The sequence below is a fragment of the Hirundo rustica genome, chromosome 8 (assembly GCF_015227805.2).
Source record: "Hirundo rustica isolate bHirRus1 chromosome 8, bHirRus1.pri.v3, whole genome shotgun sequence".
In the NCBI taxonomy this organism is placed as follows: Eukaryota; Metazoa; Chordata; class Aves; order Passeriformes; family Hirundinidae; genus Hirundo; species Hirundo rustica.
Window position 1 is genome coordinate 11,952,475 of NC_053457.1, and position 19,910 is coordinate 11,972,384.

The window sequence follows — 19,910 nt, forward strand, 5'->3', positions numbered from 1 at the left end:
GTGCTGGCATCCCCCAGTTTTAATGTACGGAATCACGCAGCTTTCTCAAAGGACGCTTCGCACTTTATTTGGCCATGGCAACACACATCAAGTTAATAGCAACGCTGCTTCCAAAAAAATAAAATTCTAACCAAACACCGACTTTTGGCAGGGAAGAAAAACCCTAAGATACTGCATCATTCTGGAGCATGCACTGTTTAGTGCTAACGCAAAATTTATTGCTCTGGCAAAACCTAAACACTAGCAGCTGCTGCCTCCTCCTCGCACTCCTCTGCATCTCCAAGGATCTCGTGTCAGCTGTGCCAGTGGTGGGGCCGGAGCAGCGAGTCCCCCCAGGGCCGTGCGGCCGCGGCCGGGGCTCCTCCTCGGGCCGGGGCCGGCGGGGCAGCTGCCACACATCGCTGACAGATTGCCGTGGGCTGGCCGCTGTCAGAGAGACACCAGCGACACGAAAGCCTCTCGGGAGGAAAGTGCAACCAGCTGGGGATGAGGTAGGAGCGGAGGGGGAGAGCGTGAGCAGGAAAACCACAAGGCTCTTGTGCCTGCTAAAAATGCTTCCCACCTAGTAATTTTAGCAGCTGTTGTGCTCTTCTGCCTACCTTCCTGGATGAATTTTAAGTAGGAGGTGAGTGAAAATGAAAACGATGACAAAACCTCCCGCTACCCCCTCCCCCCCCACCCCGAACCTCTGTATCTGCACATTTTTTAACTTCCCCTTGATCCCAATTTAAAGACACAGCCAGTTATTTTCCCTAGTTGAGTGTTTTTTGTCCTGGTTGGTTAAAAGGGACAAAAATTCACACCAACGTTTCTCAAGGATGGGTAAAAATAGTGACCTGTCAGGGAAGGATGGAGTGACACGCTACCTCTGGTCCACCCCTGCACCCCTCAGACATGCAAGGCCAGGGTATGGCTGTGAAAAGAAATGTGGCTTTCCAATAAACAAGAAGCAGAGCCGTGAAGCCATTGCTCCCTCCCAGCAGGTGAAGGAGGGTTTCTCTCCAGTGGGTGCCAGCAGCGTCCTGCTTCTGCATGGAGGTGCCCCAAGGAGCAGCTGCACAGGGAGGTCACTGTGCCTGTCCCCTCTCCCTACACCTGCTCCTCACAGGTGCAGTGGCTGTGCTTTGTGAGGATGGGGGAGGACACCTAGAGAAGCCTTCTCGGAGCTGAAACACACACACCAAAGCACTCCCAGCAAGGGCTGCTGGAAGGGAGCTGACATTTACACACAACCTGAGCTTTAATCCCCCAAATATATATATATGAATAATGAACACGAGCTAACACCAAGCAAAGTGCACAGAGTGCTACCAATCCAGAGGAAGAATTGCTCTCTCAGGGTGGAGAGGTAGACTGGAGCAGCAGTTTTAGAGCCTGAGGTTCAGTTACCTGCTTGTTTGTACCGCTCTTTCCCAGGGCCTTAGGGGCCTGAATTCCTGAGAGATGATGAGGTGTGCTGCTGCCTAAGTTATCTTCCATTCTTCTCAAACACTATCAATCCCAACAATGACTGAATTTTAGGGGTTTGTTCACTTAACCAGCTAATAAATAACAAACACTTTGGAGTCAGCATTATCCTCTGATATGATTGCACTGAACTCAAGACAAAACCACCAGAAATTTTATTTCCAGCTATGATTCAGGACATCTTCACCAATGACAGAGCAAGCAACACATACTGACAACCTTCTGCAGCAAGGTCCCTCAAATCTTTCTCATTTAGACATGGCATCTGCAGTTAAACAAGTTTGTCCTCATTCAGATCCCCTGTAACAGCATCAGCTCCCTCTCCTACCTCACAGTTAACTCTTTTCCTCTTCCATCATTTACAGCTCACAGTGAAGCTCCTCCTGCACCCCACAGCTCTCAAGTCACAGCCTCACCAGTTCCTGACACCCTTGGCCTGAGCTTTGACAAAAGTGAAAAAAGCACCAGTCTGCTCCCCTTTGCCTCCCAAGGCAGTGAACCACCTGCCTCTCCAGGAGCAGCCTTTCTATCCTACAGCTCCCCCAAGCCTTCCTCTCCACTCTGCCAGAGCACCATGAGCGATCTGTGCTGGAGCCAGAGCTCTTTCTCTTGGAGTGTTTGGGGAGAAGAAAAAAACACTGCTGATATCCCTGTGCCTGTCTTGCCCTCACCCAGCTGGCTACTGCTGGGAAATCAGTTTTGCTCACAAGAAGCAAAGTGTCCTCAGTCTCCTCTCACAAGGATGGAAATTAAGAACTGGGGAATGAGGCAGGGGCTCAGCCAGCCTGAGATGTGGCACAGCCCTGATGTGAGGGTCCCAGACCTCAGCCAGGGCAAGGGGAAGAAGTTATGTGGGAGAGGCATTTGTGCCTTCCCCATGCTGAGGCTCTTTTCTCTCCCACGTCTGGCAGCTCACCCACAGCTAATGCAGGGTGCAAATTGTGGGTGGCCACAGTGCCCCACGACAGATGGAGGGACCACATGAAGGCAGGAGAGCAAGGAAAAGGCATAGACAGGGCTGTACTGGAAAAATCAGAGCTGATAGTGCAGGAGGAATGTCAAGGCTCAGGACAATTGCTGCTAAGGTTCAGTTTTCAGTTTAATAGTGCAACAAATTGATGGGCTGTGAAGATCCAGGGCAAAAATTCACCTGTGACCAGCTGGTCCATACAATGTTTTTAACAGTCAGACCCAATTAAGAAATCTGCAGTTCAAGATTTGAAAGTTTTTTCACTTGAAGGTCAATGGCTTTTTAGCCTGGTTACTTCTAAACTGGGTAGAATGTGCTTGTCCAGCTACAATTTCTCAGCTAGCAGGAGGACATGCAGATTGGCCTTGAAATGTCACGTAAAATGATTTGTACTCAGTAATTCACTTCTTTGAGGTTCTGATTGTTGATATATTACTACCAGCAGAGTATACATCATTACAAAAGAGAACAACACTTTGTACCTCAAATGTCTTGACTTCAAAGCATTTAAACTTCATAAACAAAGAGACATAGCCTCAGTCTAGCACCAAAGAAAGCAATTTATGTAAGCAGAAAGTCTGGAACAAATAATTAAAACATGAGACTAAACAAAAACATTTGTGAGTTTGTTGAAACAACTTTGAAATATAAACTCATTTTTTCTGTGTATATTTACTTGCACTTTACCTAAGGGTGTGCTTTCTTATTTGTGCTGCATCTGGAAGCACATCAGTGGTAGCCACGTGAAGCTCTCGGCAGGCTCTTTTCCTGGAGTGCCCCAGCCTCATTCCAGAGGCAGTCTGGATGTGCCAACCTGCCAGCGTACAGACTTTCATTCTAAACATCCAGGTGAAAAATGGCAGTAGCACACCTGCCATCCCTCAGCTTTTCCCAGAGCTCCGTAGTAAGTACCAGTCTCTTCTGTGACCTATTAGAGTTACGCAGGATTTCTAAACACTAGCTCCCAGTAAAACTGTTCTGGACAATATACTCAGCTTCAATATCTTCCATCACGTCTCAGTTAAGCCGCTGCTCACGGCAATGTACAGCTGCAGCTGGGAAAAGCGCTACTTTACTAATTTGTCTTCTCATCCCGCAGGAGCTGAAGCAGCCCCTCAAGGACAGTGGGTGCAGGACACACAACGGCAGCGCTGGGAGCCCCGGGAAGGCAGCCGAGGGCATCCCGGGCGCCACAGGGAGGCTGCGGGCACCCGGCCGCTCACCCCGCGCTCCAACCGCGGCTGCTGGGCCGGACCGAGTTGGGCTAGGCCGAGCTGGGCTGAGCCGAGCAGGACCGGACCGAGCTGGGCTGGGCTTGGCCGGGCTGAGCCGGGCCGGACCGAGCTGGGCTGGGCTTGGCCGGGCTGAGCCGGGCCTGGCCGGGCCGAGCTGGGCTGGGCTTGGCCGGGCTGAGCCGGGCCTGGCCGGGCCGAGCTGGGCTGGGCTTGGCCGGGCTGAGCCGGGCCTGGCCGGGCCGAGCTGCTCCCGCCACTGCCGCGGGCGCCTGGCGCCACCTGGCGGGCAGCGGGGCCCGGACACGGAGAGCTGACACCGGGCAGGGACAGACAGGGATGGAGCGAGACACCGAGCGCTGACACCGGGCAGGGACAGACAGGGATGGAGCGGGACACCGAGCGCTGACACCGGGCAGGGACAGACAGGGATGGAGCGGGACACCGAGCGCTGACAACGGGCAGGGACAGACAGGGATGGAGCGGGACACCGAGCGCTGACACCGGGCAGGGACAGACAGGGATGGAGCGAGACACCGAGCGCTGACACCGGGCAGGGACAGACAGGGATGGAGCGGGACACCGAGCGCTGACACCGGGCAGGGACAGACAGGGATGGAGCGGGACACCGAGCGCTGACACCGGGCAGGGACAGGGAGGGCTGGAGCGGGACACCGAGCGCTGACACCGGGCAGGGACAGACAGGGATGGAGCGGGACACCGAGCGCTGACACCGGGCAGGGACAGACAGGGATGGAGCGGGACACCGAGCGCTGACACCGGGCAGGGACAGGGAGGGCTGGAGCGGGACACCGAGCGCTGACAACGGGCAGGGACAGACAGGGATGGAGCGGGACACCGAGCGCTGACACCGGGCAGGGACAGACAGGGATGGAGCGGGACACCGAGCGCTGACACCGGGCAGGGACAGGGAGGGCTGGAGCGGGACACCGAGCGCTGACACCGGGCTGGACACAGACAGGGATGGAGCGGGACACCGAGCGCTGACACCAAACGGGACAGGGACAGATAGAGCGGGACACCAAGTGCTGTGACCAGGCAGGGCAGATATTTTAGCCCAGCAGTGAGAGGCAAAGCAATGCACCATCACCCCCCTCTCTTGCTGGCTGTACCTGAATGACACCGTGGCTTCTCAATATCAGCAGATCAGACCCATCACAATGCTGACAGCACAGAACAGCCCAGGTAAGCACAAGAGGTTTCAGCTTTCCATATTCCTGCTTTCAAGAAAGGAACAGACTATTTTCTTTTTTTGTGGCAGAAATGTATTTAATAATTTTCATATACAAATTAGGAGAATGCGCAAAAAATCATTATTGTATCCAAGTGAAATAAACCAAGCCATCACAATTTAATATTTAAAAAATACTACAGAGATTAAGCAGTCACAGTGGAAAGAATAAAAAGCTTTTCAATTCAATTTTTTGCAAAATTACATTCTAAATATTACCTTGCACTAACAAGTGCAGCCCTCAGTGCAAAAAAATCCAGTACAAAATAGTTTTAAACCCACATATTATCATCCTGCAATGAATATAAATTCACATTTGAAGAAAGTCATCACATTTTTTCTCTTCAGTAACAAGATTATTGCACAAAACAATCATGTGCTTTTTCCCACAATCACTGATACTTTACAGCCTTGTGATTCCAAAGGCAATGGTGTGAGGTTCCGACACTTGTTGCTGCTCAAGCATACCACAAAGAACGTACATCCTGCTTTATACAAATGAAATGTGCTTAGCTGATCAGCTGAATTCTCTTCTTCTCATGCATAAACCCCAACAATAACGATTTTGCTGCACTGATTAGGCCTTGTGATTCTGTGGTGACCAATTTTGACTGATGATGATGCATAAGAAGAAATCATAATCCAAGTAATATCCAAGTTGGGCTGACTTCACAGGATCAACATGACAAAAAGGCAATCAAACATTTCTCACTCAGGCAAGCTCACTACACTGATTATATTCTCAAAGTACAAAAATAGGCCACATATTGAGAACTGAGCTGTATTCCTCACAGAACCAGATCCCAGAGCAGAAGTACACTTCAAGTTCACATTTCCATAAAAAAAAAAAAAGTCCTGAGATCCTTTGGCTGGATTGAGGTGAGGTCTTATTGCCAGGTAGAGCTTCAGTAGTAGCCTAACTCAACCTAAAGCAATTTGCTTAATCCAAAAGTCAAATCGCTCCACTCAAGCAGGTAAGGTAGGGTTTACTTTTAAAAAGCAGTCTGAGACTATAAGAAGACTAAACCAGAATTAATTTTTAAGAAACCCACAGTTGCTCATTAAATCTATTGGATAGAATTTATCTGAGACACAAAGAAAATGCCAGGGTTGTTGCAGACAGCCTTGAGAGCACTGGTCAGTAGCATTGCTTCAAAATGGCAAGACGAACAACAGAATAAGCACTTATTAGCACCAAAGAAAACACAGCACTTCTCAATTTATACCTAACCCACAACTGCAGAACCCCTGCGGTCAACTCCACCACCCATTCTAACACCTCAAACATCCAAATACTAATGACAGTATCAACACTAGAGTCAGATACACCTTGGGTGACTTTAGCACTTCTTGCAAAACACAAGAGAACTCTACCAAACCAGTGTGACTACCAGGTGGTGCAGTTACAACATGCTTCAGTTATTATTTCAATCAATATTATGCAATATAAGTATAAAAACTGGACCAAGTTAAATAAAAAACATGGTTCCATAGGTGCTACTTGTGAGATAAGAAATGTTTGGGTGTTTTTATGATTCATTTTTCACAGCATCTCAGTAGTCATGAAGGGCAGGGCAAAAGGTTAGGACAGCTGGCCACAGTCAGTAATGACAATCTTTTTGGAAGGCTTTCCACTCTTGGAACCAAAGCTCTCGATTTTTTTCACTACATCCATTCCTTCCTTTACATGCCCAAAAACAACGTGCTTTCCATCTAGCCTGTAAAACAAATACACAAAGGCAGTTTTACTTAAAAACTTAACATAAAGACAGTGTAGCAGATCTTCAGAGCTCTCACCTGCTGACCAACTCTACGGTAAAGCCTCAACTGCCCTTCGAGTGACATGAAGCTTTGTAACATGATTTTAGCTCTGGACCTTAGAAGCATTCTGAGGGATAGCAGCCTTCTGGCTGTCACAGCCCTTCCTCCCTCAAGTAACATAAGCAATTTATTTTCCACTGGAATCAAGTAATTTGGAAATAACAGCAAAACAAAGAATCAACAAATCAAACAAACAAACAAAACCCCACAAGCAACACACACACAAAAAAGCCCTAAAAAATCCCCAAACTCTCCAGATTCAGGCACCAAGTAATGAGGTTAATCTGCAGGGCTGAGAACCTACCAGTCAGTTTTTGCAGTGCAAATGAAGAACTGGGATCCGTTTGTGTTGGGTCCTGCATTGGCCATTGAAAGAACACCTGGAACAGCAGCAGCAACTCGTTAGACTGGTGTGACAAGTACGCAGCAGAAAAGACAATTTTCCTCTGCGCATTTAGACTAAAGATTGATAGAAGATGTGATGGTCTCACAGTATCTCCAAACAATATCTAATGCAAACTTTTTGCCTTGGACTACTCCCTTCTGCCCAGCCTCCCTTGGTTCCAGAGCAACAGTGTTAGTAATGTAATTAGCTGTACACGCCCTGAATGCAATTAACACCAGCTAACCTCTCCTGTGGATAAACAGCAGCAGCTTCCTGGGACAAGGAAGTAACAATGCAAAAAAAAAAGAGACTATAGAATTCAAACAGATGTTCTGTATGGCCTTTCCTTTGCTTCTATTGGCTCTAATTTGAGCTTAAAAGGATATACCCATGTTACCTACTAAATAAGAAATCCCAGATTGCTTTGTTTTACTTCTGCAGTAATCTTCCAAGTAAGAAATGAAGTCTATGACTTATGAAAGCAGCAATTTCACAGTTGGAGAGTTTTTTAAGCCCCTTATGGGCTGACACATTTTTGTAGAGCAGTCCATACAAATAAGCATACGCCAGGGACAACACATTGTTAAATTTCTTTGACACTTCTGTAATTACCAAGTGACCCACAAATCTAAAAAACCTTATTTTTTTTTAAATACATACACATCTTCATAAACAATGCTTCATTATAGGTCATAGTCATCAGAAAGTAAAAAGAACAGGTTTATTTACCAGGTCCTACATGCTTAAGTATGAAATTTTCATCTGGAAATCTACTGCCATAAATGGATTTTCCACCAGTTCCATTATGATTTGTAAAGTCACCACCCTGAAACAGAAATGGATATTAGCTCTACCAGCACACGTGGACTATTTCATATCAAAAGTGATGCTATTGCAAATACACACACCTGCTCTAATTTAAAAGTGACAGCATCAACAAATTTTCTTCAGGTTAAGGATGAGCATGGCTACTCAGTTTAGAATCATGTAACTAGACGAAGGTACGGTCAGGCTAAAAGTAGGTTTCTGCTCCAGATATTGCTGATATTCTCCAACTGTCATCAAAAACTCCAACCACCATCTCTCTGTGTTACCAGACTTTCTTCCAAATGTGATGCAAGTAATGTTAACACCTCAAAGGCCTCAAAATCAAATCACCTACGTTCATTACCATAGGCAAGACCTCCCAACTCCTTTTCCCCCCTCCTTTCTTCCAACAGGTATAAACACTGGTCAGCATCTCCATTATCACCCTTTCCTATTTCTAAGTTTTTGTTGTTTGTTACAGCAGAGATAGGTTAAGCTTATGTTAGCTGACTCCATGCTGCTTGCCAGAAGAGATGTTTAACTGTCTCAGGTTAAACACAAAAAACCAGTTCAAAGAAAAAATGCAGCCACGGTGACTGGCGAAGGTGGCTCCTAACCACTGCTCCCAGCACGTGCCATCTCCTCTGCAGGAGTGACACCACCCGTGATGGAGAGAGCTGATACCCAACAGGTACTGCATGTGACCTTCAGCTTCCCCTTGTCACCCTGAGTAACCTCCTACAGGTGGTGTCACAGCTACTCCTACGCAGTCCCAGAACTATGTGCTGCATGCCACGTGGAGACATGGAATCGCCGAGTCCCGGATATGATGGCCTTCCATTAGGCCATACCAACTGCCTGAATCACATCAACAATCCATCCCAGCAAGTGCAGAAGTCACTACTGTCTTCTCTCACTTGAAAATTGCTGAAACCTATGACAGTATTTCCACTTCAGCAATGACCTCTGAGTAATTCTAAACATCAATTCATTATCTCACCGTACCACAGAATCAACCACATAGTATCCTGATTTCCAGTCCATCTGGGGGGACAAAGCAGGGCAGGCAAGCAGAACAGACTTACACAGAACTTCACTAATTCGTGACAGAATTCAAAGTAGGGTTTGTAATTTTTTTTTTTATTTATGTATTTCTGATCCCAGAAAGACTTCTATCCTTCTGTCAGTATCAGAAAACCCTGGTTTACATTTGAAAGGCAGAAAAATAGGTCCTTTACAGCACACCTGTTCCCTTTTTTTTTCTTAGAAATAGGTCATACAACTAGGGCCTCTTGTTCCAACAGATGTGGTTTTTGCTTAAAAAAATAACTGAGAATGGGAGACCATCGGTCATCAGTTAATAAATAATGCATGCTTACTTATAACATTCAAGCCTTATTAAAATTTTCTTAGACTTTTTTACAAAGTCATTCGACAATGCAATATTGTTGAAATGCAACCTTTTTTTAAGGTAAGACAGGACCACCAGGAATGCAGTGCACTACAGCTGCTCCATTCTGCTCATCTGCCAAGCACAGCAGAAACAAAGAGGCTTTCAAAAAGGTTTGTTGTTGTTATTTTAGTTGCTGCTGTTTAAGAAAAAAAAAATGTTGATATGCATAGGCTCTTACCCAGAATTTCAAGAGATCTGTCCTTTAAACCAAAACAAAATCCATCTCAGGTGTACCGCCCCAAAAATCAACCCAAACAAACCCTTTTGGCTTCCTCCTCCTCTCCATATTACGGAGACATTAAAAATACTAAAACACATTGTCTGTTGTGACCAGATTATTCTACTGGGAATAAGGAAAGGACACGTTGTTTGCTTAGCTCACTTAGAACAGTAAGGTGATTGTCATTCTACCCACAACTGCTTTTCCCAAGTGACATTTTTTCAACTCTGCCCCACACTAAAGCACATGGCTATGCTACAGCTGAAAGCCTTCAGACAGGCTTTTTTTGACTGTTACACATAATTTACATTTATTTGTACTAAAGATGAGCTAAGCAACAGCCATTGCAAAAAGATCAGAAATGGAAGTCATGCTGTCACTTCTTTGTTGTTAGCAAAGGTTAGAGCAGAGCCATTCAAATGTTACTACTCGTCTGTTTCTACAAATACATAAATTACCTAACAAAATTAAAAAAACAAAACAAAACCAATATTACCTGGCACATAAATGAAGGAATCACTCTGTGAAAAGTGGATCCTTTATACCCAAATCCTTTCTCACCAGTACAAAGAGCTCTGAAGTTTTCTGTGGAAACAAAGGATAAAGTATTATATTCTGCATCATATGTGGCAATACAAACACAACTACATTAACCATGACCCAAGATCATACACTTCAAAAACTTTATTGTATCTTTAAAGTATTATCAGCCTATTAGTTATTTCCACACTTTAAAAACCCTATGTTATAAAGCCAAGAAAACAAAGCTTATTTAGCCTCAGGACAGGGTCCAACATTAAGCCTTTTCCATCTCATCTCCCTTTTATTTTTCTGTGACTCCAATTCCCTGACTTCCCCCACCTTTGCCTGCAGTCACAAGTTTCATTTTCTGACGTTTATGCCTTTGTTCTTTATAGCAGTTGTGAGGATTATGTCTTTTTTTTAAAGGAAATTTGTCTATTAGGAACGAGAAAGTAGAAGTTTTTAACGTTTTTTTCAGCTTCAGATGAGGAAGAAAATGTTAAACCACAAGAACTTTCTAAAATGAATGCACTAATCAGCTAGTGACGTGTAAAATAAAACCCCACATACTCTCTGCAAACTCTGAGAAAGACCACCCCTTTGATTTGCCCTTCCCCATTTGCTCTGGGGTTTGATTTTAATGCCAGCTAGAGTGGTTTTTAACATATTTATTCACCACTGTTAACCCAATATATGAACTGTAGATCTTGGTGCAAATTCCAAATGAAACTATTTGGAAAAATAATAAAATCCATCTCCTCACTAACACTTCCTGTCCTATTTCTCCACATAACAAACAGGGATGAAATATGAAGAAACAGTTGCAAAGAGTACAAGAACCTTCTCATTCCTGCAAATCATAATCTAAAACTTAATTATTTAAGTATGAAATTCCAAAGATGCTGCCTCACCTGCTGTCTTTGGGACCACGTCAGCTTTCAGCTGTTAAAGAAAAATAAACAGATGAATTCATAAGTCAGCCTTTTCAAACGTACACAGAAAAACATTTACACGCGAGACTGCTAAAACTGAACCTCTTCTCAAAGTGGTGAGTTATCTGAAACCACAAACCATCCAAGATTCCATGAATACCTCAAAACTTTCCAAGCATTTGGCCAACAATGAAAAATATCCCCCCAATGCAACTTTTAGCCAGTTAATGAAGAGCCACTTGGGCAGCATCTAATGATTTCACTGATCAATACATAACTGAGCAGTAACTAAGAAAAATATTCACTATGGACCCCAAGGATCAGAGTTTGAATATAACTAGAGAGACTAAAGTCCTCCCCCAGCCCCTGCACAGAACCAGCTGTTGGAAACAACAGAAAAGACAAAGAGAAGAGCAGAAACTGTATATCAAAAACAACTTAGGATGTTACATCCACATTTGTTATCAATGAAAACTTCTGATTTCGATTAACGTACATCTTTTTACTAATCTTAAAAAGAGACAAAAAAGTGGCCCTACTAGCCAGACCGAAGTTTTACCTAGCTGGACATCCTGACAGCGACCAGCAGCAGACACCTAGAAATAGCAAGGCTGCAGCAAGAATTTAATGTTCCTTCCCTAGGCTACACTTCTCAGATGGCTGTAATTTGCAGCTGAAGGTGATCACAGTTTAGCCAAAGATTCAAGCTGATGCTGCAAGGCATTCGCATTTTCTGTAAACTGGGCACACTAAAAAGCTTTAGCACAGAAATTAAATGCTACCACAAGAAATACAGGAACATTAATGCTATTTTTTTATAATACCATCCCGAGTTTTCATTAATTAATAAGGAACTTGAAGAGTAATACTTTTACCTATGACTCCCTGGAATGCTACCTCCTGAGAGCACAAGAGCTCCAAGAGTCCAATTAATTCATATGCGAACACTTTCAATAAATAAAAAAATATACTGGGCTCTAGTCTCAAAGGAACCTCTTTTAGAGACAACTCTTATGAACTACATTAAAAAAAAATAATTCTACAAATACAGACCCAAGGTGCGTGTTGGAGGCAGAAGGCCACACTGACATCCCCAAGCAGGCAGCATTCCTAAGAGCTTCATTCGCTCTCCAGTGCGTGCTTGTGGAGCACAGCCCTCACTCCTTCCCACACAAAACACATCTGAGGCACACGCCGGCCCTAAGGTCGCGTGTACGATGCGGTACACGGTCCTCACGGCGCGCCTTTTTTTTTTTTTTTTTTTTTTTTTTTTTTTTTTTTTTTTTTTTTTTTTTTTTTTTTTTTTTAAAAAAAAAAAAAAAAAAAAAAAAAAAAAGGCGATTACAGAAGTTTTTCTCTTCAGGCCTTCTTTACATGGCCAAGTATTTCCGAGACGAGATTTTTAAGGATGAGGCCAACTGGTACCGGCTCTTGAGCTTGCTGCCATCCCAGCAGCGCGGTGCCCTTCGCTGCACGTGGAGCGGGAGGCCCGAAGAGGAGGCAGAGCCTCAGGAAATTGACACCCTCAGGATTCAAAAGAATCACACAAGGAGCGCCCAGCAAAACACGGGATAAAGCTGGAGGCGCGGCTGAAGAGCTCCACGGGCCGGCTGCCCTCAGAGCGGCAGTTCCCGGCGGGAAGGTGAGGGAGCCCAGTGCCGCTGGGACACCGCTCGCCCCTCTCAAGCCAGCGGTACACGACTGCAGTAAGTTTATTCTTTTCCAGTATTTCTGCTTACACACTATACAAGTCACTTTCCTTCGAGGCTCCCAGCCCCACCAGGGTCCTGCCCACCCCCCCGGCCGGCCCGTGGAATGGCTTTAGGGACCGGCGGCCAGCACAGGTGTGCGCTCCCGCGGCTCAGCGAGCAGCGCCCGGTCCGAGCCCTGCCCGCCCCTCCTGGAGGGAACATCCCACCGCCCTCTGGCCCCGGGAGAGGAGCCCCGAGGACAGCCGGGCAGCGGCTCCGGCAGGCGGGAGAGCCCGGCCATCCCCCGGGCCGCTCTCCCGCCCGCACCGGCGTGCGTGAGCCCTCGCCACGGGCCTGAAGCCGGCGCTGCCCGCCCGCTCTGACCTTGCCCGCTCGCAGGCCGCCATGCCCGGGGCTAGGCCGCCCTCGGGACCGCTCACCGTCCCCTGGGCCCCGCGCCGGGCGAGCTGCCCGCAGCCCCCACGCCCCTACCTCCAGCACGACGCGTCCCAGCGGCTGGTTGTCAGCGCCCACTTCCAAGTACACCACCGGGTTCGGCGAGCCGGCGCCGGCCCCGCTGCAGCCGCGGGCACCGGCCGCCCACATGCAGGCGAGCCCCGGCGGCGGCAGCAGGTCCCCGGGCGGGCGAAGCAGGCGGCGGGCGGCGCTCAGCGCCAGCATCCCGCGGGCGGGCAGAGCGGGCGCTGCGACAGTCGCGGACAGACACGCGGACAGACACAAGGACACGCCGCCGCTGCCCCGCGGCCTTTATGGGCTCCGCCGCGGCGCCGCAGCGCCCGCTGGCGGCGGCGGCGGTAGCGGCAAGCGCAGGGCGAGATGGCGGCTGGGGCGGCGCGGGCCGAGGCGCCCTGGGGTGGCCGAGCGGGATGAAGGCGATGCCCAGGCGGGGCCGAGAGGGCTGAACACGGGCCTCGGGCGGGGCCGAGAGGGCTGAAGGGGCGGGGAGCCGGCGGCCAGCGCCGGGGACAGCCCGTGAGCTGTCCCCAGTGCTGCCCCCTCCCCGCCCACCATTGCACAGCGATTGCTGGGGGCTTTGTGGGGGGGGCTCGTCTGTCCGTTTGCGTGTGGGTTTTTTTATGGCTTTTTGCACATTTCCGCACAGCCCGCTTCCCCCAGGACCAACAGAGACGGGGAAGTTTCTAAAATTTCATCATCGTGCACAACGCCTCCGGGAGAACACCTTGGCGGGGAAGGCGGCGCAGGTATCACAGGTGCGGGATAATTGGGATCGGGGGAGACACGGGAGTCACGGGCTGCCCGTCACCGGCAGCAGCCCGGGAGTTTCGGCGCTGACGCGGTTCGAAACGGGCGGGTGTGCCTGAGTCACCCCGGGCAGCCCCCGGCCGTGCCCTCAGCATCGCTCCAGAGCCCAAACCTGCCCGCGGGATTACAAGAGAGAGTAACAGCACTCCAGGCTTAATATAGTGAAATATCGTTCATGTTTTATATGAAAATAACAACATAGATAATGTGAAGTTTTCCTAACTTAGCAACTTAGATTGAAAGTACTTAGTACATATGTCATATTTAAGTATTACTTTGAATTCTCTACTTTCCATCCTGATTCCGTATATATAAGTACTTCCAAAAGTTCTTCAAGTTCTTAATGCCATAGAATGATGTGTTAAAAAACAAACAAACAACAACAACAACAAACCCCCAAATTTAAACATTATTCTAATAGTTTTCACATTTCTTGTATTATAAATTAGAGTTATTCTAATGAAGGTTACAGTAATGCAACCATGTAATACAGTATAACAGAATCATACAAAGACAGCTCCTGTGTGAGGAATAGTAATCTTTCCATCCTACCTACGTTCTTTGTGTCAAGCAGCTAAAAGAGCCTTGATTGGCGACATTCACTGAACCAACAGAAAGCTGTCAGTCAAGGCACTGCCATGACCACAAATCAGAGCAGAACTATAATGTGCAATTACAAACAACTGAGAAATCCTTCATGAACACCATTTTCCAGGCACACACTCCAGAGAGACCCTTAACTGCTGATGCTGTAGGGATGACTATAGCAGGTACCATGCTCTGTAACTACAGAACCATATAAAGCTATGTCAAAAGGTCCATCTTATCCTGAAGGCCCAAAGAAATGCCTAAGGAGGAGTGAAAATTGGGGAGAGCTGTAGTACAGGCCAGTATGCTTTCAACCTGCTACTGCTTTCACTCCAGAGGACTTCCTGAGCTGCATGCGACTTTGGTATGCAGCCATCTTTTATTGTTGTTCTGGTTCCTCCCATGTACTTACGCACTTACTGGTTTTAAATCAGCAGCTTCCTCGGTGATGAACTGGAAGCTGCCCTTCTGCAGGCCTGCTACCCAGAGCATCAGGAATCTGAGTATTGTTCCAATTGCGTTCATCAAAGTGCCTTACTTCTTGTGCTGGAGGAGACAAATTGTTTGGTATCTATCTTTGTCATACAGACCGACAGCTCTTCTTTCATTTCAAGACTGAAAAGTCACAGCCAACTCAATGATTATTTATAAGAGAGCTCTTCCGTGTCTTTGGATCATCTTTATTATCCTTCTCCGAGCTGTTCCACTTTTACAGATTTTTGGGATAAGAGGATCTTTGCACAGTATTCAAGATAAGGATGAACAATGACTTACTTCGTGCATACAGTGCCATGTTGGTATTTTCTATTTCTTTACTAATAATCTAAAGGTGATTTTTTTTTTTTTTTTTAAATAAGAGCTAAATCAGCACTCCTACCTAGCTTGTCATATCTTCTCAGCTTCAAGTCAATTTTTGGTAAATTTTGACTTCTGTTAATCTAATCATCAACCAATTTTCTAGTGACCATAGAAAAACCTCTCATTCCTTTTTGATAATGTTTTAATTGCAGTAGCCACTCAAAGCCCAAACCAAAATTAGAAGTTCTCTTTATACCTATAACAACAGGCAGTTCTGGTCCCAAAGGATTTATTATTTAATAAGCAAGTTCACAGACATCTTTGGTAGAGCAAACAATACAGTTTTCCTCATCTGCAGGCCTTAGTGAGAAGACAAAACAGCAGTGATTATTTTATTTGAGAATATGGACTGAATTATTATCTCTAGGTTTATGCAATAGAGCTACTAAATCACTTGTTATGGTCTACTCCTGCAGAGGCAGATGAATTACAACTCATGCAGACAGCTTGACTAGGATCTTGTGAATTACAGAGGTCACTTTCCAAGAAGGACAGAGAAAGGTCTCCAAAAACTGTCAAAGGCCACTATATCACTGCCAAATGAGGCTTAGAGCTAGCTCAACAAGCTGATAGGATTTTAGGGGAGCTTTGAACACATCCATTTGTAGACATGTTCATCGTTGAAACTCTGCAGCATGTGGCAGGGAGAGAAGTACATTTAGCTGGAAAATGAGTGTACCTCACACCACACTAGACAGGAAACAGAGCACAGGTGCAGACAAAAGTCAAAAGAGGTGCTCCAGCAGAGCTATCATGGATAATGGGTACCAATCCTTACAGATTTCATCATCCTCTCTCCCTTCTCCCAGAATTACATAGAAGTTAGAGATGGATAAACAAGGAAGGTCCTTTTGAAATAAGTTTCTAAATAGATCATTTTTAAAACCACCTACTAAAGGACCTTTCTTATATTGTAGCAGAGAAATTTCTGCACAGGAAAAGGAACCTTGAATGATACATGACAGAATTTTATGCTGATATATTACTTACAACTTAAAAATCTTCATAAATACTATTCAGTAACTGATTAAATATTACCACCACTGTGCCAAGACAGCCAGGAAACAACAAGAGCAGTCAAGCAGCCCTTCCAAAGAAACAGAAAGAATAAATGATTGAAAGGTGACCTAAAATTTGGGAATTTTGATTTCAAGATTCTTGAAATGGTGTTACCCCAGCAGACAGACTATGCATTGATAAAAAGGCGATATGCATTCCTGATTCTAAGTGTCCAACTGCATGCCCACTCATTTGTGACATAGGAATGTAGGTTAATTGTTAATCTTGGATTGATGCTGTTGGCAGATGTGATAAGATTGCATTTTGCAATCTACCAACTGCAAAGAATGCAACTGCATGGAACTCAGAATGGTCTGTGTCCCATTTTGATAAGCTCTTCATGGGGCTGTGTGCTTGGACCATGCAAATAAAATCGCAAATACAGGCTGCAGCAATCTATCATTGTGCACTGCACAGGTACATCACTTGATACTGTGATACAGGGAGTTCCCACAATATTGATTTTGACATTCATGATAAGAACCCTTGTACATCTGGGACATGGTTATCTCAAGGACTCTGCTAATCAGGACTGTTAAGAGTAAGGAGAGGTCATACAGGTACTCGACTTGATTTTAAGTGAGGAGAGCAGGGATTTGCAGTGGGCATTCTCACTCTCCACCTGCAGAACCTGGATGTGTTGCACTTTAAAAGACTCAGCCTCATTTTTTTCTTCAAGGCTAAGCTAGAAGGTGAGTGAAGAGCTGGAAAGAAACTCTGTGATCTGTGTCTGTGATATGCATTTATTTATGAATGGGGACTGGAGTGGGGGAGATGGTGAAAGACCTTTCCATTAAACTAAGTGATTGCAGTGTGAAATTAAACTATTCAAGAGTTCAAAAGGCATAGAGTGGCCACATAGGTACATTTAGGGATAAAAAAGAAAAAATGCTAATAAATATTTCCCCCGATCCAGGTTTCCTCTTAGGAACTTGTAGTAACTCAGCTCACTACGTGAACATCCTCTCCAGCACACACTGTACATAAAAGAGCAGTTTCCCCACATGACTTCATACTAATTACCTGCAAATAGTCATACAAGAAAAACCTCAATCCACTCATGCTCTTTACAGCTGTGATTAGCATTTTCGTTTCAGAACTTCTGAGTGACACTGCTTGCCCGGAATTCATTACTCAATCTCCCTGCATAATGCATGGCAGCCCACTGCTGTTGTGTCAGAGTGCCTCTGTGCAATGCCCAGGGCCTGCAGCTTCCCTGTCCACACACTGCAACAGCTGCCAACAGACAGATCACAACAGCCTGGCAAAGCACTTAGGACATTTAAAATGCCTGTTTTTAGGTTCCAGGAAAAGTGCAGCTACTACTCCCAGTGGCCTCACAAATCTTCAGGACACTGATAGGTGGTTCGCTTGTGTGTGGGAGAGGCACTGCGTACTTTAAAAACAATATTAAGAGTTACAGGAGCCCTTCTAACTTTAAAACCACAGAAAATTCAATTGTAACACAACTTGAAATTTACAGGGATCAGTGCAGTTAATTTACCACTTCTGGTCTGAGAAACAAGTAATTAGAGAATAGTATCAGAAATACTTTTAGAATTGGTTAGTCATGATACTTCATCTTGTAAGACTGGAGCTTTAATTGGCTGCCTGGTAAAGACTTAGGTTTTCCTTGAGTTTGTCTTGTGTGCAGATCTATAAATATATATCTTTATATCTAAATATATATCTTTATATCTATATATATATCTTTATATATATACACACACACACACACACAGGTCTATGCCTGTATTTACATACATAATATAATATACATTTTATATAGCGTATCTTTGAGTTAACAGCTGCCTCTGCACCTCATACAAGACAAATGATCCTGTCTGCTCTAAACTAATTCTAACAATAATCATAGTTTTGGGACATATTTTTTAGTTGTGGAACTTCACAGCTGGAAGCTAAAAATGTTTAGATAAGTTTGAACAAGAATCACCTAGAAAGTAAAAGCTTTACAGATGTAACAAATCTAGAAAAATTCTGCCAGTTATTCTGTAATGAACAACTCTGCAAGCAACCTCACCACACAGAATCTGATTTCCTTTCCCTACAGAAAGCACTGCTTACTTTCAGCATGTAGCAGCAGCACTGCATGAGTTAGCATGGGACCTTATGACGTACTTCTATGACATAACTGCATGTGACCATCACCTGAATACACAACCAACTGGGCTCTCAAGTTGTCAGATGCAAATGAACTGTGTCACATTTATAGTCAAAGAACATCATCTCTGGATAATGAAGCGTTTGGTGAATTGTTTTGAAGCTAAGGGTAAGAAAGTCTCTTCTCTGACTCAGTGGCACTTCTGCACGTTTAGCCATCAGTTTAATAGTGGTAACCTGGAAGCCATGCTTCTTCCTGGGCGGACCATTATTCATAACCTGGAAAGGAAAACTGCTAGAAGTTCTTGTGAAGGAACCTATTCTGAATGACTTTATGGACTGGATGTTACAGCCAGTCACTTAACTAGGAAACTCACCAGATGGGTAAATGGGTAAAATTCACTGATTTTCCACGTCTTAAAAATGTACATTCTGAGAAACACACAAGTAAGGAAAGGGAGCACTGATTATCATTTTGAAATGTAAAAAATTTGAATAAATTTAAATATGCATTAAAAACCCACTAAGACTTCAACTCCAGCATTTATTAAATGAATATGAAGAATTTCAATTGGTTTTGGAAACCAAAATATCTAAAAATTGTATTTGTTTTTCTCTAGTGTTTAACTAGTTAGAATTTCTAAAAATTAGCAACCCGTCTCTGTGTTCACAATAATCAATGTGTTCATACTGGTGACAAAGCTAATATGACAAATTAAATGTGCCAGAATATTCTTAACAAAATCTAAAACCACCAACATCACGGAACATCTCTGGACAAACTGGAAAGTCTAAACTGTCTAAAAGTCTAAAATTCAATTAAAAATAACTCTGACCTTGGGGAAAAACATAATTGATAATCCTGAATCTACCTCTTAGGGTGTCTAACAGAGCCAAAAATGTGCAGAGAAAGCAATGTATTTAGGAGTGGTAAATACTAGCGTTAAGTTTGCTGTGTGTAACTGGATCAATCAAAAAGTACGGCGAGTTCAGTATTTGGAAAGATGGGAAAGACATTCAACAGACAGGAGAAAGAGCCTTACCTCATCTAGTCCAGGAAAGGGAAGAATTATAACAGAAGGCTGTACTTAAATTGTAGGAAACCAATGATGGTCTAGGCAAGGAGTATCTGGAAATGGGGATGAACTGTGTGGCAAACTAACCTGCTCAGTGCACCCGTGCCACGCTGTGTGCTAACGCCTGCATGAGCTACGACCTAATTGCCGTCTGCCTGCTTTACAAACAAAA

The 19,910-nt window shown here is 45.1% G+C and overlaps 1 protein-coding gene and 1 long non-coding RNA gene across 4 annotated transcripts; one reads left to right on the forward strand and one right to left on the reverse strand.

The window, feature by feature from the left end:
* Positions 1 to 5,799: 5,799 nt before the first annotated feature.
* Positions 5,800 to 13,448, reverse strand: PPIF (peptidylprolyl isomerase F). 2 transcript variants are annotated; one of them, XM_040071244.2, is made up of 6 exons: positions 13,245 to 13,448; positions 11,041 to 11,071; positions 10,104 to 10,192; positions 7,857 to 7,953; positions 7,047 to 7,122; positions 5,800 to 6,639 (listed from the first exon to the last, which is right to left on the reverse strand). In XM_040071244.2, exons 1-6 carry the CDS (start codon positions 13,431 to 13,433, stop codon positions 6,504 to 6,506), a joined length of 618 nt encoding a protein of 205 aa, XP_039927178.1. In that variant the 5' UTR covers positions 13,434 to 13,448; the 3' UTR covers positions 5,800 to 6,503. The 2 variants fall into 2 exon arrangements, with proteins under 2 accessions (XP_039927178.1, XP_039927179.1); XM_040071245.2 differs by lacking the exon at positions 13,245 to 13,448 and adding an exon at positions 12,115 to 12,197.
* Positions 12,525 to 18,149, forward strand: LOC120755783 (uncharacterized). 2 transcript variants are annotated; one of them, XR_005701877.2, is made up of 3 exons: positions 12,525 to 12,767; positions 13,876 to 13,984; positions 15,059 to 18,149. It is a non-coding gene; the product is annotated as an uncharacterized LOC120755783 (long non-coding RNA). The 2 variants fall into 2 exon arrangements; XR_005701876.2 differs by having other exon boundaries at positions 12,526 to 12,767; positions 15,062 to 18,149.
* Positions 18,150 to 19,910: the final 1,761 nt, after the last annotated feature.

What these genes read in the sequence shown, in the direction of transcription:
- PPIF (XM_040071244.2), bottom strand. Translation starts at nt 13,433, where the DNA reads ATGCTGGCGCTGAGCGCCGCCCGCCGCCTGCTTCGCCCGCCCGGGGAC. An exon ending in CGTGGTCCCAAAGACAGCAG is followed by an intron (nt 10,193 to 11,040) that starts GTGAGGCAGCAT and finishes TTGTTTCCACAG; the next exon opens with AAAACTTCAGAGCTCTTTGT. An exon ending in TGCACTGCAAAAACTGACTG is followed by an intron (nt 6,640 to 7,046) that starts GTAGGTTCTCAG and finishes TTTGTTTTACAG; the next exon opens with GCTAGATGGAAAGCACGTTG.